Genomic DNA, 21,967 nt, shown 5'->3' on the forward strand with positions numbered 1-21,967 from the left:
GGCACCCCATGGCATGGGGTGGTTTTGGAAACTCCCTCACATTCCTGAGAGTGAAAATAAATAAGGCAAAGGCTGGTTTGTGCTGAGGTAAGGGCCTCCTGAGTTCAGCTCACTCAAGTAAACAGACAGAACCTCTACAGAGAGTGAATAGAGAAAGGCTAGCTCAGCTCAAATATACCCTGGAACCCACTAATGTGGCAAGCTGAACCAAGACAGGCTCAGTAGGCCCGGTCACCTGGTAGGCTTGTTTCTCAAGAGCAGGGGGCATGCATTTCCCATAAAGAAAGTGGGTAGGACACTGGGAGCCCACATGCTGAGTGGCATCAGTAAGAAGGCAGGAAAAGCCCTCTGCATATACACGGGGCCATCCCTTCCTTCCCATCTCTGTCCCTAACCATTAGGGAAGGAGACTTCTGCAAAGCTTCGACAAGGGAATGGAATTAATGTGCTGCCCTGGGAATCCTGGAAGTGCTTGCTGTGGGGAAGGCTGTCTGAAAGGGAGAGAACATCTCCCCATTGCTGAATGAATTCTGCAAATAAAGATCTCCTAATTCCAAAAGGAATAAATCCCTGTCACTTCGCCCACTACTCACATGTAGGACATTCCACTCATCAGTACGTTTCTAGAGCCCAGTTATGGTTCCTTCCTTTTATAAGTAACATCCTCTACTACATCTACAGAGGACACAGTGCATCCCCTTAGTCAAGGCCCACATCATGACACAAAGGCCATGAGGCAGAATCAGAAATCACAACTGACCTTACCAAGCCTGAGAACTGTCAGAGTCTCTTCATCCAGATGAAGAGAAAGGATTTGGCCTCCACTATATGGAATACTCAGAGGTGGCCTTCCTAGAACCTGGGTCTCTTACGAGATGACAACAGACCAAATGCTTCTGGAGAGAAGCTGTCCATATAGAAGGCTGGAGGTGGTTTCTCCAGCAAACTCAGCAAGAACCGCCCTGTGACCCAGTAAATCCATATCTGGTAATAAGCCAATAGGTATTCAAACAGGTATGTGTGCACACATGCGCATACCATCAATATTCACAACAGCCAAATGCTGATAGAATCCTAGTGTCACTGATAGATGAATAGATCAACTATGGAGTATTATTTAGCCATAAACAGGAATGAATCTCCAATAATCACAGACCTTTAAACATAATGTGCTCTGTAAAAGAAACCGGCCAAGAAGAGCTACATAGTATACAACTGCATTTATACCAGAAGCAAGAACAGCTAATCTAGGGAAGTAAGTTAGTGTGCTGCCCGCTAAGGTTGGGTGATCACTAATGGGTTAAAGTCTTCTCTGGGAGGAGTAGAGAAAGTTGAGAAGCCACAGGATGGTAGTGACTGTACAGCAGTATAGCTGTCCTAGAAGAACTGTGACCTGGTAGCTCCCCACCCCTTGCAGGGAAAAGTCCCAAGGCCTCCCATATGTCGAGTCAAGCAATACTGGACCACTGAAAAGTGTCCCCAAAGAATTCTCTCCTCTGCAGAGCTGGAAGAAAACATCACCCATGACATTTCCATGCACCAAGTCCCTTCAAGTGACTCTGAGTCATGACTCCTGATCCATAACAAAGTCCTACCCATAGTGCTCCCTGTCAGATCCACCATCACCACTGATGAGACAGTGATCATACAGACAAGCTTGAGTTGCCCAAGGTCCCGTGGCTCACCCTCTGGGCTCCTGGAACACAAGACTGAACCAGTGGTGGGGGCCCACCTCGCCCAGTCTGCATCCCTGACATCTCTACCTGGTACTGAATGTTTAGTACCGAGCCTCCCTAAATACCACACCCTCTGGGGGCATCTGTCTGGCCATTATTCCTGTACCAGTGAGAACTGGGTGTGAGGGTCTCATGGAACAACTTCCCAGGTTCTTTGACTTGCTAGCAGTGATGGGGACCGAAAAGTGTTAGCAAAAGTGAAGTGTATGAGGGTCTCCTCTTCCACATCTCTGGTCCCTGCCATGAAAGCACACAGGGGAAGTACTACAAGCTGCAATCTGAAGCTTCATGCGCCCCTCCCACAGCAAAGGAATTCTAAAAACACAGGCAGATAGGCCAGGGTGCTATGTGCAAGAAGTGCCTGCCAGGTTCCTGTCATCGGGCCACTGAGACTAATGGAACAAGAATCAAATACTTTAACAACACAAAACGAAAAGTCTCCAAGGTATGGAACAGGCAGCCAGCTTTCTGTCATACACAGAAAGACAGGCTCCAAAGGTGCCTCTCTTCTCAGGGTAGCCCCACCACACCACTGCCACTTAAAGGCTGGGATCCCAGAAATCTACCCACTTGCAGGCTGAACTGAAATTGGCAGGGGGCAACAGGAGGGCAGAGGCTGGGGGTCTGCCAAATCAGGTACATCCATGGTACATCACACCAGAGTGAAGGTGCAGTCTTACTGGCCACCAGGCACTTTGAAGAAGCAAAATTCCCCCACCCTGCCTGCCCTCACCCGGTTTTACAAGGGAGATGGCACTGCCATCAGCAACACAGGTGCCAGAAATGACTCCTCACCTCTGGACAGCCTCTCTGGTCCTATGGTGGAATCCGACTGCCGCACAACCTCACCTCAGCTCAGCTTCCATCTAGCAGAGCAGCTGGGGCAGAAGGGCGTCTGCATTGCTGCCTAACAAGAAGATCTTTGCTCACAAAGACCTCTAAGGTTTTTTACCCATCCCAGCAAACATCGTGAAAAAGCCTGGCTGGTCAAAGGGCAGGACTGCAGCAGAATAAAGGATGGCCAAGAGAAGAAGTGTGGACAAGAGGGAGGCCTTTTCCTTCCTAGTGGTCTGAAATCACTAGAACAGAGAGGGTACTCAGAGTGAATTATCTCTATCACCATCACAACCTTCACTGCATCACCACCATCTTCTCAATCACCATTACCACCACCACCACCATCACTATGAAAACCATCACTATAGTGACCATCACCACTGCCACAACCATTACCACATCATCATGATTATTGCTATCACCATCACCACTGTTATCACCACCACTACTCTTCTGGCAAATGGCATGACTTTCTATTGAGCAGATCCCACAAAATCTACCAAAACAAACACCCCCCCCCCCAACCAACTAACAACAACAAGATCCTTCTAGAAAAGCAAGTCCAGCGGAATGAAAGTTTCTAGCTAGAATAAAAATCTCACATTAGCTATTCATCACCAGTAGCTGAGATAACCATCCCAGAAAGAACAAAGGGCTATTTTGGCACAGGACTTTGGAGGTTTCAACCCACAATCAGTTGGCCCTGCTGCTTTGGTCCTAGAGCCTTTATAGCAGAAAGGCACCGCAAAGTCAAAGCCTCCTCCTGGCCAGAGAGCACGGGAGAGGAGAAAGAGAAAGGACAGGTTTCCATTATCCTTCTCAGGACACACCCCAATCACCTAAAACCTGCGAGGCTCCACTAGTTACAACTTCTGCCACGTGTCAACGGCACCTTCTCAGAGCAAGCATTTATCACATGGACCTTTGGGAGACAGGTAAGATCCGAACGACTGTAAGTGTGTTTCCGTCACTACCATTGCCACCATCACTGCCATCCCTGTCAGCATCGACTGCAGCCACAGCAGTACCATTATTCCTACTGTACTTGTGAAATGTACAGCCTTCAAATTGTGGTTTCTCTTCAGAAACAAGCCACCCCTCCCACCACCACCCCCACCCCCGAGGGAGCATACGGCCTGCTATTCCCTGCACAGCTGGTGTGAGTGACTCAGCTGCACAGCTCTGCTGGAGTATAGTCCCCAGGAGGAACCTGGTAGAGCTGCTCTCCTTACTGCACGGCAGCTTTCTTGCATTTAAGACATGATGGAACATGAAGGGTCTTACTGATTTGAGGATGCTAAGGCTCCAGCATCCTACAGTGAACCTGCATCTATGCTCAGAATTGGAAACGCAGCAGGAGCTGGCATGGGGATGAAGAGGAAAGGAGGGCGGAAGTGGGCCTATGGAAAAGATGCCACATTCTGGGAACTTTGCAGCCCCGAATCTCCATGCGTGTACAAGACTCAGGCAATTCCGCATCCACCACGGGGAGGGGTTTCCTGCACTGGAATCATGAAGCCTTGCAGTGTCACTGGGCCCTTCTTACTCAGCTCTGCAGCTAGGCAGCCCTCACTCGCTCCTGGACAAAGAGACCTGGGAACTGTGTAAAGTAAAGGCTTTTTATAACACCCCAAAACTTACAGGGGTTCAAACAAATCAGTTGCTTAGCCATTTGTACTATTCTGAATTTCCCTGACGTCTGGGGATTTCTGTTTTATAACATTCATCATTAACCCTTTCCATTCAGAGATGGGAGCATGCACACTAAACTTAAATCTTCCAATCAGGAGCCAGAGAGGTAGCTCAGCAGTTCAAAGCTGAGCTACTCACTCTTCTACTCTTCTAGAGGACCTGTGCATGAGTCTCTGTACCACATGGTGACTAACAATCTTCCCAAACTCCAGTTCCAGAGCATCTGATGCCCTCGTCTGGACTCTGAAGGCACCAGACACACAAGTGGTACACAGACATACATGCAGGCAAAATACCTATACACATAAAAATAAAATAAAAATAAATAAAAAAATTTTAATTCAATTATAAAATTTAAGAACAATAGGGTTGTAGCATTTTCTCTACCTGCCGGGGAGGAAAGACTGCCCCCTTCTTCACCCAGGTGCATAAGCACATGAGCATTTTCTGATGGGATTTTTATCCAAACAAGTTTGCCTGCCCTGAGCCCCAAGAGTCAGGTTGTGCGGCTGCCCACACCACAGCCAGGCTTCTTATATGCAGTGTAGTGCAAGCCTGGGACCATTTGGGAACTGGGTGCTGACTAACACAGCAAGTTCATCTTGGAAGAATAGCTAGCTGGCTATAAGAAGGTTGTCACCCACCGGCTCAGCTCTGTCCTCACGCTGAGCTCTGTGTTCCTGCCTGCTGCTTAGGGACAGAACCTCATTCGCAGCAGGACTCTGAATTCCAAAAGCACCTTTGCAGAAGGTGTTTTTGTTTTATACATATTCCCGGTATATATATTATGATACCACTATAGTTCCAAGGATTGACAATGACCCAAGATGCCTGTTGAACAAAGATAGACTGATAAATTACTAATCTGTTTAAGTAGAAAAGTTATTTCATTTGATTATTATATGTATGTTTATAAGAAGAGGAATTAAAGCGGGTGTAAGGTTAAAATAAAATTCTAGTTAGTAAAGTGACCCATTTCTTCAGTAATTTAAGGAAGGCCAACGTGAAGGCAGAAGTCCAGTCCCTGGCTGTATACCTTTCCTATAGGAATGGGGTATCCCTCAGGACTGTATTCAGTCAACTAGAAAAAAAAGGCACCTGCGCCTGAGTCCTGGGTCCACCCACATACACCGCTAGACACATGCAAAGTTTTCCAAAACTCAGGAGGGGATTTTGTTCCTGGAAGAAAGGCGTTTGATTTATTCTTCCCAAGTACAGCCTTCCAAGAACATTCCTTAAGCAAAGGGTCGTAGAGTTTGCTTAAGTGTTTCCACTGAAACCTTAGAACTCTGAATTTCCTCAGAACTGTATTGGGGAGAACACAAACCTACCAGCACTCCAGCCAACGAGAAGATCCTGCTGTTAGTCCAGTGATCCCAGCATGTCCCAGGTAATGTAATCTGGCTTCTCTTCTCACCTCTCATCACCAGACACTGGGATGGCCCTTCCTTTCCACAGCTAGCATGAGCAAAAGTCCCAGCAACCCTGTCCTTTGATAGCAGCCTGCCAGCTAGCTGGCAGTCCACGCAACCCTGACACTGGTTAGGATCCATGCTACAAGATCTTGTTCTTGCCTGAAGGGGAGGGGGCCAGACATCAGCCAGGCTGCAACCTTCTAAAGAGGGCAGAGACCATGGATGGGTCTATACCACAGGGTCTACGTGAACTCAAGCCCTGTCATCACCTAGTAGTCTCCACAGACGTGACAGCAAGGTGAAGCAAGGCCCTGAAGCAAGGGGCCTTGGAAGATGAACTAAGCCATTCTGCCAGGACCCTAAAGCAATAGTCAGCCCACACAGGGACTTCTATCATCAGCATTACTAGCACCCAAGAAGGGGGATTTTCACACGGACTCACTGAGAAGCACAGAAAAGCAACCATGGGAGGAAGGAAGAGATGGGGACAGCCTTCTCCTGCACTGTCTTTCTTGCCTTCCTGGTCCGGGCTCCCAACACCACCCACAGCTCCACCTTACCCGCCACCACCTGCAGCCACTTCATCACCCTCACATAGGCGCCTCACCTTGGCCAGTCCCCTCCAGGGATAACTTTGTGCAGATCCCAGCCAGAGCCTTGTCCCTTCCATTAACTCCCAGACCTTTTCTCAGGATGTTCCGCCCACGTCATACACTGTGGCTTGCTGTCTGCCTTTGCATCCAATGACAAAGGTGTCTCTCAAACCCTCTTGACCTGTGTTCACACACACAAGGAACACCTGGTAGTAATCTGATCCCGAAGCAGGCTTTATCGTCACTCTGATGCAGTCTGCAGGAAATACTCCCATAGACTTGGCCAGAGGACACTGTCCACGGCTACTGAGCTTGGCCTTGCCAGGAAGCCCCTGCTCTGGTGTCCAGTTCCCCTGTTTTAAGGCAGAAAGGCCCACACAGTTTTCTCTTGACAACTCTTACCAACTTCAGAAGGTGCAGTACACAAACGGCCCTCACACAGTGGCTGTCACCCTTGCTGGGCTTAGGTCTTGGTTCTAAATCACAGCTTTCAGGATCCAGGAACCCAGATCTGCTGTGTCTGAGGCCACTCCACACTCTCCACTTTCTGCTCCATGTACCTGTCTCCCTCAGTCATCAAGACCCTCCAAGCTCCTCTCTAACACATGGTGGCTCCTGCTCTGTTTCTACAAGAATGACTCGAGAGCCCAGCAGGGTCTTCTGACTCACCAAGACGCCCGGCACTCTTCCCTAAAGGGACATTCTTGAACTGAGAAAAGTTTCATTGTTGAGCTGATTCTTCAGGCATGGAAACTGAGGCTCAGAGATGTATACATAGGTTTTAAATCACACAGCTGGCAGGTGGCAAAGGAACATGGACCAGGCTATCTGGTGCTTCCAAATGACCTACTGCACTTACCAACAAGCGTGACAAGTATGTGAAATAAGACACTGATTCCTAAGAAGAGGAATCTTCAGGGGGGCCCACCCGGCCCCAAACCATTTTTATAGGCAAGTTTTACACCTCTTTCTCCCCACCTTTCAATTCTGCTAACAAGCTCTTATAGTGCCACAGTATCACCTGGATTCTAGGCCACAGCTTGTGAGAGTAGAAAATGCCGCTCCATCATCAGTTTCAGCAAATCCAAATTCCCAGCTGCATAGATACTTCCTACCTGACACCAACACCCCATCAGCTCACCTTGCCGGCCAGGGCTCCGGCCAGGGCCATCCACAGAGTCCAGCCGGCCACTACACCGGAGCCCACTTCCCACACCGTCAGGACACACAGCTGAGATGCCAAGGGCATTCAGGTGTGTGGGGATGGGCTCAAAGGTGGGGTCCAGCTCCAGGATCAGCCTGTTGAGTTGCTCAATGGACTGATCAATATCCAGAGTAGGAGAGCCTGGGGAGGAGCCAGTGTTCGGCTCCTGATGGACTCCATTCGTGACTCTGTCATCTTGAAATCTGGGCTGGAGAGCTTTACCAGGACAGAGCTGCTGTGTGTCGGGGGGATTTGGCCCATTGCTGATGCCTCTCTGAACAGCCACTCTGCTGCTGGCTCCACGGTTGGGAGTAACTGGGATGTGGGGTGGGGGCTGGGCAAGGCCAGTATTGTCCACTGTGCTGCGGCTGCCAAGCCTGGCCTCCCCATCTGAGGCAAAGCTGTACTGGTGAGCAGCCACCATCTGCTGCTGACGTACCCAAGTCTGGGTGGAATAGTTACTTTGCCCATAGGCCTGCACTGGGGTGGGTGCAGAGGGCTTCCTCAACAGGGGCTGCAGCGGTTTTTGCTCTCGGCCCCCACACATCCGCTCCCGATCGTAAAGGGTGTCTACACCAAGGCCCAGGTCTGGAGAAAGGACACCATTATGATCTTCAGCAACACCATTGCCAAAGCCATCAGACAGGAGAGAGTTCTGGCTGCTCTTGAGACAGGTGAAAGGACCCAGGTGGGTGGACTGGGGCCCTTCAGAGGAGGAAAGAGTACCCAGGCTGTCCACACTGTGAAGATCATGATGGGGCATCTCATCATCTAGAATGTCAGTCTCCCGGTCCTTTAGGGCAGCATCTCCATTCACATGGACCTGGGCTGGTACCACATGCCGTGTCCCACTGTACTTGCTGCGCATATCAGTCATGTCTTTGTGGGAGCTTGCAGAGTCTTCCAGGCCAAATCCACTGAGCAGCTGGTCCAGCTCAGCCTTCTCCTGAGGGCTCAGGCCTCTTCGTGCTCCGGGGGTCAGGCGCTCTTCTGTCTTATCAGTCCTGGCGGAGGCAGTAGAATGACCTGAGTCGCTGCTGACTGACAGGGTGTGGTCTCCGTGGTCTGGACTGCTAGTGGCTGGCATGCCCTGGGGGCTACTAGGGATGCCAGTATCTGAGGCACTCTTCTTCCTCACCTTGGCATACAGGCTGCCATCCACTGGCCCCTGTGTGTGTAGCACTGCAGAAAAAGAAAGAGACAGGCTGTAAGCAAGGGAGAAAAGGAAGTATTACCTACTACAGTGGGCACGCACTTATCTAAACAGATGAGTGGGTCTATAATGCAACTCAATAGTACGCAAGTGCAGTCTCAGCTCGGGTCCCCAAACTCTACACAATCCTCTGCAGAGAAAGCAGCAATAAAACAGGATTCATATATCAGACGCATTCGGCCGAAATCATTTTTGCCTTTCCTGCTTGGTTTCGTTTTCATGCTGAGGGTGGAACCCAGGGTCTCATGCATGCTAGTAAGAAATTGACCACTGAGCTATTATCTTAGCTTCATACTTACCTACCCATGAAGGAAACACTACACACACACACACACACACACACACACACACACACACACATATCTATTAAGACGTTCGGGGATTTTTCATTCTTTGAATCATTAATGTCATTATTTCGAATGTGGAGCCCAGCTGAGTTCATGTGAATCCCCAAGAAGAATCACCAGTTTACCTACTTCCATAGATATAGCTAACGGTTTTCGAACATGTAGGGTACTAACTGTCATTAAATTCACTATGTCACGGATAAGCCTGCTATCCCATCAGTACTCTGGGATGTGCTGAAATCTAAATATGCAGCTCAATGGGAAGGGAAAGTAAAGATAATGGGAGAGGCTGAAGGCCTGTGGATACAGCACGAGATCACTGGGTACCACAGGTATCTGATAACTGTTAGATGTCGGGGCTGGCATGCATGCACTACATGGAATGTCATGTAAACAATGTGGGCAGGAACAGCTGAAGCCCCTGCTGCAGTTATTAATTAGGGCCCTGGCGGCTGTACGTGGAGATTCCCAAGCCACAATCTGCTGACTGGCAGTTCTAACTGCATTGGCCACACAGAGTGTGCCATAGCAAGATCTTCCTAAAATAAACGGGAATTCACAGTCAGCACATCTCCCCTGCAAACCTCCCCCATCTTCCTGAACTCTCTGTACTGTGGAATCTTGGGCATTCTACAGGAAAGGAGCTGCTGAGGTCTGGAAAGCTAAGTTGTTTAGGCACCTAGAATCCGAGCTTTGAGCCACTATCCACCTATCTGGTGGCTGCTGAGCCCATTCATTCAGCAGCTCAGAGAGACGAGCCCTGAGCACGTGTCTTATGGCCCCTCAGAACAGCGGGACATTTGGTCAGACTTAGCAGCTGCTGCCTGCTTTTGGAAATATTGGGATCGGCTGACATATTGGGAAAGGGACTGAAAGGTTTGGGGGTGCTCTGCTAAGTACTCACACACTCCTGAGAACACAGCTCCAAGGACATGCTTAGCCTGAGCTCCATGCTGCCTGCTTTTGGAAATATTGGGATCGGTTGACATATTGGGAAAGGGACTGAAAGGTTTGGGGGTGCTCTGCTAAGTACTCACACACTCCTGAGAACACAGCTCCAAGGACATGCTTAGCCTGAGCTCCATGCTGCCTGCTTTTGGAAATATTGGGATCGGTTGACATATTGGGAAAGGGACTGAAAGGTTTGGGGGGTTTTCTGCTAAGTACTCACATACTCCTGAGAACACAGCTCCAAGGACATGCTTAGCCTGAGCTCCATTTTCAGTTTAACTGCACTGTAGGGCAAGCATGCAGACAAGAGGAGACAAGGCTGGAGAACACTGATGTGTAGTCTAGCCTACAGAAGCTCAACCGCACTCTAGGGCAGAACTTGGGGGAGGGAAGCTCTGGGGGTAAGAATCATAGACACAAGCTGTAAAAAGAGCAAGTCTTTAGCGAGAAGGCAAGCGGCGACACGCACATACATACGCCGGACTCAAGTGTGCAGTTACAGACCTTCATGTTGTTATTGCTTGTTTAAGGAGATCAGAGGCTCTGGGAGAGTAAATAACTTAAGATTAAGCAGCTGTCAGGAGTGGGAGGCACTGAGAATTCAGGCTCAGGGGACTGGGTGCACCTGCAGCCCGACACCACCTCCCTGCACAGACAAGGCCAAACGCACATACTTGAAGTTTCATTGGTGGTCCTGAGAATAGTTACACAGCAAGTGCAGTGAGCCAGGTTTCAGACAGAGAGACTGAAAGCATGTGCTACATCCAGCTCTGTTATAAATACACAAGGAAATACCTAGAAAGATGATCCCAAATCCAAAGTCACCTGCAAGTGTCCCCTTCACAGAGAAAACAAAGCAACCATGTGCAGAATCACTAAGGATCTATAAAGGCCCCTGAAAACACAGCAACACTAGCCCATGCCTCCATCCCAGGCTCTCCCAACCAGGCATCCCCACCACAAAGGATGGAAGTGATTCTGTGTAGAGGCTGTCCTGAGAACCAACGACAGGACACACTAGCATCTTTCTCGGCCCCACGGAAGCAACAGGGCCATCTGGCACTGGGATCCTCTGCTATAGGAAATTCAACTACAGAAGACCCAGCATACCTCTTTCTGTTCTACACAGTATGGGGGAAGGGCGCTCATGCGAACTTTCGGCTCCATAAGAATTACAGAGGTACTATGCTTCTACACACACCACATACACATGCCCCCTACTCACATCTGCCCCCCACAGCTACACATACAGATATCCCTCCCCCAACCCCATCCCTACAACACACACACACACACACACACACACACACACAGCAGGATGCCAGATGGCTGCTATTCCAGTTCCCTGCACAAGGCAGGTAGCCAGAGCACAGGTCCCGGGGACGCAGAGCTAAGGGCAAGGATTCTGCTCGTTTCGAGGACAGAGTGCATGGTGCTAAGACAGTGCATTTCCAGCTTTCATTAGGTCTGAAGTATGAGTCCTCCACAAATCTTAATTAAATGATACCATGGCTTAAAAAGAAAAGGAAATGCAAGAATAAACTGTAAAAACATTCTCCTAATTTTCCAATTAGAAGTGCAGTCAGAAAGTACTGATGTGCCAGGAACCAGACTCCAAAGCATTGCCAGAGTGGTATGTGTTCTGTTGTTGCTGTTGTTGTTGTTGTTGTTGTAGTTGTTGTTTTGTTTTCTAGACAGAGTTTCTCTAGGTAGCCCTGGCTGTCCTGGAATTCATTCTGTAGACCAGGCTAGCCTCAAACTCAGAGACTCTCCCTCCGAGGTGCTGGGATTAAAGGCATGCAACTGCCGCTGCTTGTGAGAGACGTTTTTAGCTGGTGAGCTCTATTACTATCCCCAAGTGAAAGAAACCGGAAAATGATAGCAGACACACGGGAAAAATGGCAGCACCTAGGAGCCTGATCTCAGCCAGTCCAATTCTGAGCCCCCAAGAGGTTCTCATAAATCCACATAGCTCAGACAGGCAACCCTCAACAAGAACTGGAGACATCCCCTGAACTATGCAATTCCAATTGCATGCATAGCTAGCTCTCAACCTCAGAAAACGTCCAAGAAATCTACACCGAAAGTAGAAGCTGGCCTCTCCTGCTAGAAGATGTGGGAGACAGGGGAGGGCCAGGAAGGCTGAGGAAGCTGCCCAAAGCAACAGCTGCGCAGCTGCCCCTGGAGGCCCACAGCGGGGAGAACAAGAAGCTCTGGCTCTCACTGTGTCCACCCTGTTTGCTGGCAAAAGGCCACCACTTAACAAGAGAGACAAGGATCTCAGCTCTGGACACACTAGGTGCCTAAGCTTCTCTTTCATCCTAGAAGACCAGATTCTCACTCTGCCATTTCTCTGTAAAATTTTCAGTCCTGGCACGTGAACTGCCCCTGGCCTTCCACTGACAAAAGGAAATAATCATTCCCAGCCTGCAGTGGAGTCAGGAGAACTGGAAAGCACACACTAGAGGCACTCAGACCCTCAAGCCCTAAGAAGGACACCCATGTGCGTTAATAAAAAGTTCTTTCTACAATGAAGAAGGCCCAACCGCTCCTTCGGATTCATTTCCTCAGCGGTCATCCCATGGATTGCTGGCCTTTGCACTCACGGCTCCTGCCCCTCCTCCCAGCTTCCTCTTCCTCATCATGCCCTTCCTGGCTGGGTTTTTGTCTTGTGCCAACAAACATCATTCTAAGCTGCTCAGATCTGAGGCAGGGGTTTCCTCTGCTTTGCTTCCTGTGGCACCCAAGCCCTGGCACCCAGCGGACATATAATGGACAGACTACCTTTTCTAAGCTTCTCATCACATGGCAAAGCTTGGGTCACACCAATAAAGGTCCAAAAGCAGATGGGCCCAGCAGACTTGTAGCCCAGCTTCCCATACTCTGGATAATGACTGCCCTTCAGACAGCATACCAAGTGTGACTGTCCATAAAAGGTGGGGGCAGGCCTAACAATCACTCCTCACTCTCACGGCTGGCCTTCACAGGACAAGGAGTCCTGAGTCAACCAACCTCAGGACTCCAAAAAAGCTAAAGAAAACCTAAATCCCTAAACATTAGTTCAATGTGTCCACTGAGTAAGAGGCGGAGCCAGAGGTGTAAGGGGTGTAGAGCCAGTCTGGCCAGTGTGCTCTGCATCAGGCCAAGAAGGATGAAGACAGCCTGGAGCTCAGCAGAGGCAGAGTAAACGGTAACATGTCATTTCTAGTCTCACATCTTCTAGCCACCTCTGAGGTGACATTCCTTGGGAACCCGTCCCTCTTCCATATACATCTGTGTCTAGTGTTATACAGGGAACAAAGGCCATCCCATCTGAATGTTGGTGCGTCTAAGAGAACCCAAAAATTGCCAAGACACCAAGAACACCCTGACTAGAAAAGAAACTTAGGCATGAGCACTGGCCAGTCTCACTGTTGCCAACCAAGCCAAATAGGAGCCTAGACCTCACTGTTGGAGACCTGTAGGGACCTGAGCTGAGCATGAAAGACATCCATTATCTCTGACACAGAGAGCTCCTTACACTGTGGTTCTCATTTGAAAACATGTTACAGAAACTCATGTTCTTCATCCAGACCTCCAAAAATGACACTGTCAAACAAACACCTATCTAGGTTCTAGAGTCCTTGTGGTAGCTGCTTTCACGTTCTCATGAGGTAGAAAAGGTAAGACCCACTCTGGCTCACCCTGGCCCTGCAGGATCAAAGGGTTCCCAGAATTCTCCCATGGAACACACGCTGTGCTACCTAAGCTGCTGTTGAGGATGGAGGTGCAGGAGAGTAAGATTCTGGAAGCTGGAATACTGTCACTCACCGCTCCTCCCCTCCTTTCTCCACCAGTCATCTTTTGGTACCAATGAATTTCCAAAGTCCCCACTTAAATTGGTTAGCATCTGTGTAAACTCCATACACATCCCACTTGCTTTAAGGCATCCCAATGCAAAACCTGTGAGAATGGTGACTATAGTGTCAACTCTTGATTACTTAGCTGACTCTGTGGATGTGGAATCTGAAGCTACAAAGACAAACTATTTACATGGCAGATTTTTAACACTTCCCATGGTTCAGAGGACAAACACACGGAAGCAGTCTGAAGCCAGCCTCCTTCTGAAGATGGGGAATAAGCTCCCAGAGTCAAAGGAGGACCTACCTGGGAACCCCAGCTTTCTAGACACTGGGAAAGAAGCTCACCACATCTCACATCCAAGGTAATCCATCCTGTGGCTCTGGGCACTGTCACCAGGCCCAGTCAGCCTGAAAGGGCCTCCCCTTCAGAAGCAGTTTGTATGCTGACTGGTCATGACGTCCCTGTGGCCAGGGTTGGTTATCACACCCCTGTACATGCAGAATGACTTATGCTGCACAATACTGGGGAGGTTAGGGACTGAGAGAGAACCAGAGGGAACAAAGTACACATGGGACATTCACATTTCCTTGAGGACCATGAAATAGCTGTCCCAGCATCTCCACATGGGAGCGAGCACTCCTCCCCTGCCTCCCTGCCTCTCACACTCCCCTCCTCTATTCTCTCCCCTCCCTGCAGTCCTACAGTTTGAATCCAGGGCCTTATGCATATTGCGAAAGAATTCTACCAAAGACCTAATCCTAACCCTTCTCCCTGTTTATTTTGATACAGGGTCTCACTAAGTTTCCCAAATTAGCCTTAAAGTTATCCTGTCGCTTAGGCAGCTGCTGAATTTCCCAGCATCCCAAAAGGCAGGGATGACAGGCCTGAACCACTATGCTCAGCCAACCCTACTGGGAAAATGTGGCTTTCCCACAACCAGGGAGAGGCATCCACAAAGTATTTCAAATGGAAAAGACCATCACCACCACCACCAACAACAACAACAACAAGCAAAGGGGGTGGAGAGGTACAATGCAGTTAAGAACATAGAGAGCTGGGTTCATTTCCTAGCAACCACACAGCAGGCGGCCCACAACTGACTGTAATGCCAGCTCCAAGGGATCTGGATGTATGGCATGCATAGGCACCTGAGCTCATATGCACAGACCTACATGTAGGCCTGAACATCCACACACAATTAAAATGAAGAAATAATGTTCTTAAGAAAATGAGATAATCCCTTCCCTTTCTGCATGAAGATAATGGAAGGTGCATACCTAGGTTTGCATGTATGTGCAGACTGAGCTGGGGGAAGAGAGGGTGACTGCAGACTTCAGAAGGTTTAAGGTCAGGCACCTGGAGATTTATATACATGAAGTGGTGCCCTGGCCCCGCCTCCAGCAGAAAGCTACCGACACCAAGGAAGCATAATGTCTAAGAAGCTGCCGGGAGTCTTTAGTGCCTTTGGCCCCTGACTTTATGGATTCCATGTTCTGGTTTTGTGACAGATTTCCTCAAAAAGCAACTTTTTTGTTTCAAAGGAGCTAACAGTGTCCTGATAAGTCTTCCATAGAAAAATCTCATCCTGACCCCAAGCCAGCGTGTGTGTGTGTGTGTGTGTGTGTGTGTGTATGTGTGTGTGTGTTATCGTGTTTACTGAGCATATGCAGACTTCTAGCTGTAAATAGAATGTAGAGATTCCAGCAAAAGTCCAGGGCTCAGAACTACTCATCCATTGGGGAACAGAGAGAAACAGGAGATGGAAGGGAGGCAGGCATGTGGGCAGACCCACTGAGAGAAATAAAGAGTAGGATGCAGAGGAGATACGCCCTCCCGAGACTGATCTCATTGAACCAGGGGCTCAGAAATTTCCACAACCCAATCAGGGATGCCATGATTCTGTATCACCCCTCTCCTGTAACTCACCTGAAGGATAAACTGCTGTCCCTGTGACCCCAGGGACAACGGCTTGATTGGCAAGCATCCACTAACCTGAGAAGGAAGACCCAAGTTACAGATGGAAAGAGAAGCCAAGGGCAGCTGAACTAACGCCAACGTGGGGGCCAAAGACACAGCCTGGTGATCAAGAGTAGAACCACCCACAAGGTAGCTCAAAACCACTGGACCTCCAGTTCCAGGGCATCCAATACCTTCTTATTGCCTCCTGGGGTACTCTCCAGGTGTCCTTAGATATTGTACACGTAGATACATGCAGGAAAGAAAAACATATATAGGAAAAGGGAATGGGAGGGGAGAGGAGAGGAGGAGAAGGGAGGGTAAACTCAATACAGCACCAGAAGTTAAGACCACTGCCTACTTGGGAAGTTGAATCTCTTGGTTCCTTCAGTTTGCATTCCATTCCTAGCCAAACACAAAATCAGCAACTTAACTTTGGAAAGGAATGTTCTATCTGGCTTCCACAGATAAAGTACTCAAGCTTCTTACACTACATTCATATTCCTGCATGCTCAGCCCCTGGAGACCATTCAGAGTGCTGCGTTTCCCTCCCTGACTCTTGACACGTCTAATCATGCCAAGTCAGAACTCAAGTGTTTTCAATGCACTTGTGCCGGTGGTCTGTTTAGTGTTTAGCTTCCTAAACTGAAGCTGTAGGTTTGCTTCTGTTCTTTCCGTTAATGAACTTGAGATCTTGGTCCACACTACAGTTGGGAGCCCTTCCAGGATCCTAAAGGAGCAGGCAGGTTCTCCCCGGTGGCTATCACCCAGTCACGTCTCCTCCAGGTTGCGCTAAAGTCACTGGCTCAAGGCCACTCGGACAGTGAGATAAGCGGAGGCCGCCACAGGTTCCCATCACATAACCCCAAGAGGTCCCATCACATAACCAAGAGGAGCAGCCCTCCCAGGAAAGGTTGTAGGAAGAAAAGACTGCCCTTAAGAACAAATAGCCACCAGCAGCCTCCTGAAGACAATACCAAAGTGAACACAGCCAGGTTCAAAGGCTGCAATCGTGGGACTCCAGGAGGGGAACATCTTGGGGGTGCAAGGCTAGGAGAGAGGGCAGCCTGCAAAGGGTTGTGGGGATGTTCTGGCCCATGAACATTTCCATCTTGACTGGTTTAGCACTGCTGTAAAATGTTCCTAACGTAAGCGAATGTTCAACAGCTTCCTTCCATTACAACCTCCATGGGGAGAGTCAGACAGAAGCTAGACTAAGGCAATAGGCCCATCCTGCCCTGTTGTCCCCTTCCCTCTCCTAGGCCTCTCCCCTCTCCCATCTCCCCTCTTCTCTTCTGTTTCCTTCTTGAAAAGGTAAGATGCCATTGCTGGGGTAGCCAGCATGCCCCCTGCACCTCCGTGTAATTAGTCACTCTGATTGGCCAGTTTTCTGACCTCGGGTCAATCACTCAATATCTCTGTGGCTCATTTTCCTTGTATGTAAGCCTAGAATACTGCTTCCAATAAGGCTGGTAGCCAGCCCCTCGAGGAGTCCAGGTCATGGTACTTAGAGATAGAGTCCACAGCTGATTGCCTAGGGGCAAGGCCAGGACGACCCAATGGACCCGAGGAGCCCTGACCATGTATCACCGAACCTCTCCTTAAAATTCTAGACCATTCTTCTCAACTAAGTCTGCTGACAGCTGAGCTATTGATAGCATGTACAGTAAATGAACCCATGAGTTTCCCAACAAGACGGCACGGCTGACAGATACAGCAGGGTGCATATCGCTGGCAGGGTTGGTAGTGACAGGGGAACCAGAATGCCATCTCTGTGCATGAGAGAGCCCATCACTATCACCAGCCTAAAATCAAAGCTGTCCCATTGCACAAGGCAGGGATGAGCGCCAGCATGGCCCCAAAGCACCCGCTTTCTTGGGGTCTAATGTGGGCTCGGGTACGAGAAATCCCATCTTCCACCATCAGGAGACATGCTCTGGCATCGCCTTGCTAAGCAACAGCAGGAACTATTTTCAGAAGTCACTTTTTCTTCTTTCCATGTAGACCTTAGTAACCAGAGCACTACTAGCTCCTCATTAAAACAAGCTTGGCTTTTAGTTTGTTGCACCAGGGTTCTGTGTCTGTGCTAACTAAATATTTCCTGCTTGTAGTGAATTATTTTCTATCACATAGACACCAAGAGGGAAGCAATATGTGTGTTTAAAAATATCACCTATAATCTACAGCACACACATATTTTTGGCAGGAAGGAATCAGCCTTTCCCCCTTTTAAAACGACCAAGAAGAAAATAAACTTCTATAACATAGAAGGTAGTCCCTATTTCTCGTCACAGAGTCCCAGAAATAACTCCCATCTACACCATCACTCTCACTTCCTGAACCCCTAAACACAAAAGAACCCTCTCAATGGCAAGGTGTGGAAGCCAGGGGCAGGGAAGACACCTGTGGTGTCAGCCATAGAGCCACAGGACTCCCACTGGCAGCAACTGCCCTTGGCATGTGACACCAAGAGCTTTACAGGGCACTGGAGAAAGCCAGAGAAGCTCTGCATACCTGGACAAACGTAGAGCAGAAAAGAAAGGACTGGAAGCAAAAGCGGAAACAATTTCCACACGGACACACCAGGTCAGCAGTGTGTTGGACCTTCCATAAAGAAAGCTTGTCCCTCACCCTGCCTCCTACAAGAGCGGCTGTACTGCCTGGAACCTAAGACGCCTGACTTCTCCTGGGCGAGGCACCAGAATATGGCAATAAAGGAAGGTCTGTGACAGCAGGTCCCAAACAGGGCCAGGTGCCCCCGGCATACAAAGACACCCCAAACCCTCAAGTGCTGGCCACAGGGTCGCAGTGCCCATCCTGGCCCCCTAGCATACAAACACACCCCAAGCCCTCAAATGCTGGCCACAGGGCTGCAGTGCCCATCCTGGCGCCTTCTAACCCAGCTCCCTGAAGACATTTTAAACAGAAAACAGATTCAGGCCAAGAAAAATAGAAAATAGGATCCTCAGGACAGTCCACCTGAGCAGACGAGCCACAAAGCGGGCCACAAGAGTTGAACATACACCTCACAACAGACCCTTCTGCCTCAAGCTGCCCTGAGCATTTCCCTCAAAGAAGCAGGCATGACAGACTCTTCTGGATTGCGATGTCCTAGATCCGCCCTGCTGGACATGCCAAGCAGGCGTTTCAGATCCTCTCTACATTCCATTGTACAATCTCTGCAACTCTGGCCAGCATCATCTCTCCCTCCAGGAGCGACCTGGCAAAGAAGACACCTGGAACCTCACAAAAGCTACACGGAGACATTTGCAAGCACACGCTCACTGCTTACCTTCCTTCTAAGTCCTCGACCACTCCTTCAATAGAGAGAGTCTGGCCAGTTCTAGGAAAGAGAGTCTTGGGCAGCATCGCGGGTGCCGCCTCCTTCCCAGAGCTCCTTGCCTCCCACTCCAGCTAGCGCAGAAGGCAAGAGTCTCCTTGGCTGCAGGGACTTTGATTTTGCCCAAGAGGCCCAAGCAATGTAAACATGCGGGCGGGGCTTGATGCAATCAGGTTTAGTGAAATTTGAACTCTTCGGGCCGAGGGGCGGGTCCAGAGGCCTCCACTCTGCTCAGTGGCCAGCACCTGTGCATTTTACAAACCAGTTTTATCATTTATTTGCTCTCTTTCAGAGATCCAGACAGAAAATCTCTGTGTTTATTATTGGAGCTGCTTGTCTTCTGTGCTCCATGAGGCACCGAGGGTGGTGTCAGTATTAACCTTTGTGATTTCTATAGGCAAAACATTTCCATCTCAGGCCTCATTATATTCAACTTAGGTGAGTCAATGCCCTCTCACCCAGGCTGAAATCAGTCCCAACACAACCATATGCCCCTAGAACAGAGACAATCGGAGCCTCTCCAATTCCACGAGGTGCCCACAGCACAATGTGAACGCTTACAAATGTCTCTAGTCATTCAGCAAGGGAGAAAGACAAGCCTGGGCTGGACATACAGGCGGAGGGCAAGGCTTATCTTCAATAAATCACCTGAGACCTCAACAGAAGCATACACAGCTTACAAGATCTCAGATAAACTCCGTTCACCCTCGGGAGAAAGGATCTCCTCCACGATAGGACATAACGCGCTTCTTGGGCAAGAAGTTCTACTGAGTGTGGAATTCAGGAGAGGGCAGTAAGTAACACCCCTTCCCACCAAGGGAAGCAAGGTCCCCGTTCTCATTCTGCAAGCAAGGACACTGCAATAAAGGCAGGGATTTGCTAACCACAACCTGTTTTCCCTTCAAAGAATCCACATCAAAAGAAAAAAAAAAAAAAAAAAGATTAGGAGATATTTGAATAACCTAGCTCAGGGACTAAAATGAATGCCCATGTGCCTTTAGAGCATCAGGGCCTCCTTGGGTCCAAGCTAACTATGTGCAGCCATTGCTGTGTCTTCCGAGGCATGAGAACCTTGAACATGAATCTTTATATCCCAAGCATGTGGAGGGAAAAACGGCACCTAGGGCAGCAACAACAAAGAAAACAAGAAATCATTTATACCTGCAAGAGACCTCTTTTCCCCATTTCTTGTAGTGACACTGAGGTTACTTAGAGCTCAGGTTTGTCCTCTATCTTTAGTATCTGAGGGTGCAGGTGACATTATAAATGAGCTGCCCCAAGTCGTCACCAACCAGAATCTACTTGGCCTCTAGTCCTGCCTTTCTGCTGCTGTGGCCACTAGGCAGGTGTGCCAAAGTCCTCTCAGTTTCCATAGACTCCTCAGCAGTGGGTTTTGATTACATGGGCCTGCTTAAGCTGTTAGCATTGATGCCTCATGAAACAACGTGCCCCTTTGAAGCTTTGCTGAAGTCCAGCCAGAAGGCAGCTCTGTGGCCCTGGGGGCTTTGAAAGGCACCAAACCTTTAACCTTGGGAAGTTTTGATCCTGTACATGAAATCATATATCTAATGAAGAGAAGGCTGGAGTGGACTTCTCATATGTCCCTGAAAGTGATTGGCCAAATGAGCAGGAGACCTGAAAAAGAGTTAGTATGACTCCTCTGTGGGAATCCAGAAAGAGATAAAGGCACTTCAAGAGGACAGTAAAAGAGTAACTGATAACATCAGAGACCACAACAATATCATAATGGCAACACATACAAAAGAATGGTCATAGCAACAATATCCATAATTATAGGAGCGGTGGAGACCCATATGCACATGAGCTGATGCCTTCAGTGTGAGCTCTAATGGAATGTCAGCTGAGAAGAGGAATGAAATACAGAGACGAACCCTGAAAACCTGGGACAAGCAGAGTGAGTCAAGAAGACTGAGTAGTCCCACTGATGTGAAGTGCCAAGAATGGAGCAATCCAGAGAAAGAAAGAATGGTTTCCAGAGACCAGAGAGAGAGCAGGATCAGAAATGACTGTTAATGTAGAAGGTTCCATTTGAGGATGATGGAAATGTTCTAGACCTAGATAGATGACAGGGAAGTGTTTTCTGGCAGAAAGTTCCAACCCTCCAGGAGGAGCTACTGAGTTCCCCCGCATTTTGATGCCTTTGGTCCACTGGCCCCCAGTCTTCTGTTTCCTTCACCCTTGGGCTTCTCTAGATTGATCCTCCTGAGTTGGCTTCCCTACTGCAGCCCACAACACTGAGCCCCAAGGTCCCACTGCAATGTCCTTCTACCCACTGGCCTGACCCTGGTCTCCACGGAAGCCTGCTAGGCAGCTCTCTTCCAAGTCCTCACCTCTCTCCAACTGCCCCAAATCAAGATGTATCCATCAAGTGACATTTATCTCCAGAAGCCTATGTTTCAGGGTGCCCTGTTCCAGCCAAGATCACTAACTATTCCTGGTCCTGTACACATATCCATGATCAGCTGTAGTCTAAGCTCACCTATCACAGGTATCTCCGTGGCTTCTCCTGAGATATCCCATTGGTTTTCTGGCTCTGACTCTCTAGACCTCAGCTTGATTGTAACATTCCTGGTGACATAATCTTGACGTTTTACCAAACTGAAAACCTTGAGTACCACCAACATGGTGGCCAACGTCTCCTTCCCACACAGCTGAGAGGGTTGACAGTTTCTCTTCTTCTCCACGAACACCACCATGTACACATCTACATACATCAGGTTCACGCCTTAGCACAGCAGAGAGAGCCAATGAAGAGTTAAGTCCAGCACCACATTCATACCAAGAGTAGCATGAACCCCTGGGTTCCTTTCTTACCCATC

General features: G+C 49.0%; 1 protein-coding gene across 8 annotated transcripts in view; it reads right to left on the reverse strand.

The window, feature by feature from the left end:
* Positions 1–21,967, reverse strand: part of Tns3 (tensin 3) — a 233,107-nt gene that overhangs the window by 53,027 nt on the left and 158,113 nt on the right. For 7 of the 8 annotated variants that reach the window (XR_380972.4, XM_006514741.3, NM_001083587.1 and 4 more), the window contains one exon: positions 7,415–8,659. Coding sequence is in view for 7 of the 8 variants with exons in the window: in XM_006514741.3 (XP_006514804.1) it covers positions 7,415–8,659 (1,245 nt within the window). In the remaining variant the exon portion in view is untranslated. Of the gene's footprint in view, positions 1–7,414; positions 8,660–19,079; positions 19,226–21,967 lie in introns of those variants that run through there. The other variant, XM_006514743.4, reaches the window with a different exon arrangement.

This window comes from Mus musculus, chromosome 11, assembly GCF_000001635.26.
Source record: "Mus musculus strain C57BL/6J chromosome 11, GRCm38.p6 C57BL/6J".
NCBI classification, from domain to species: Eukaryota; Metazoa; Chordata; class Mammalia; order Rodentia; family Muridae; genus Mus; species Mus musculus.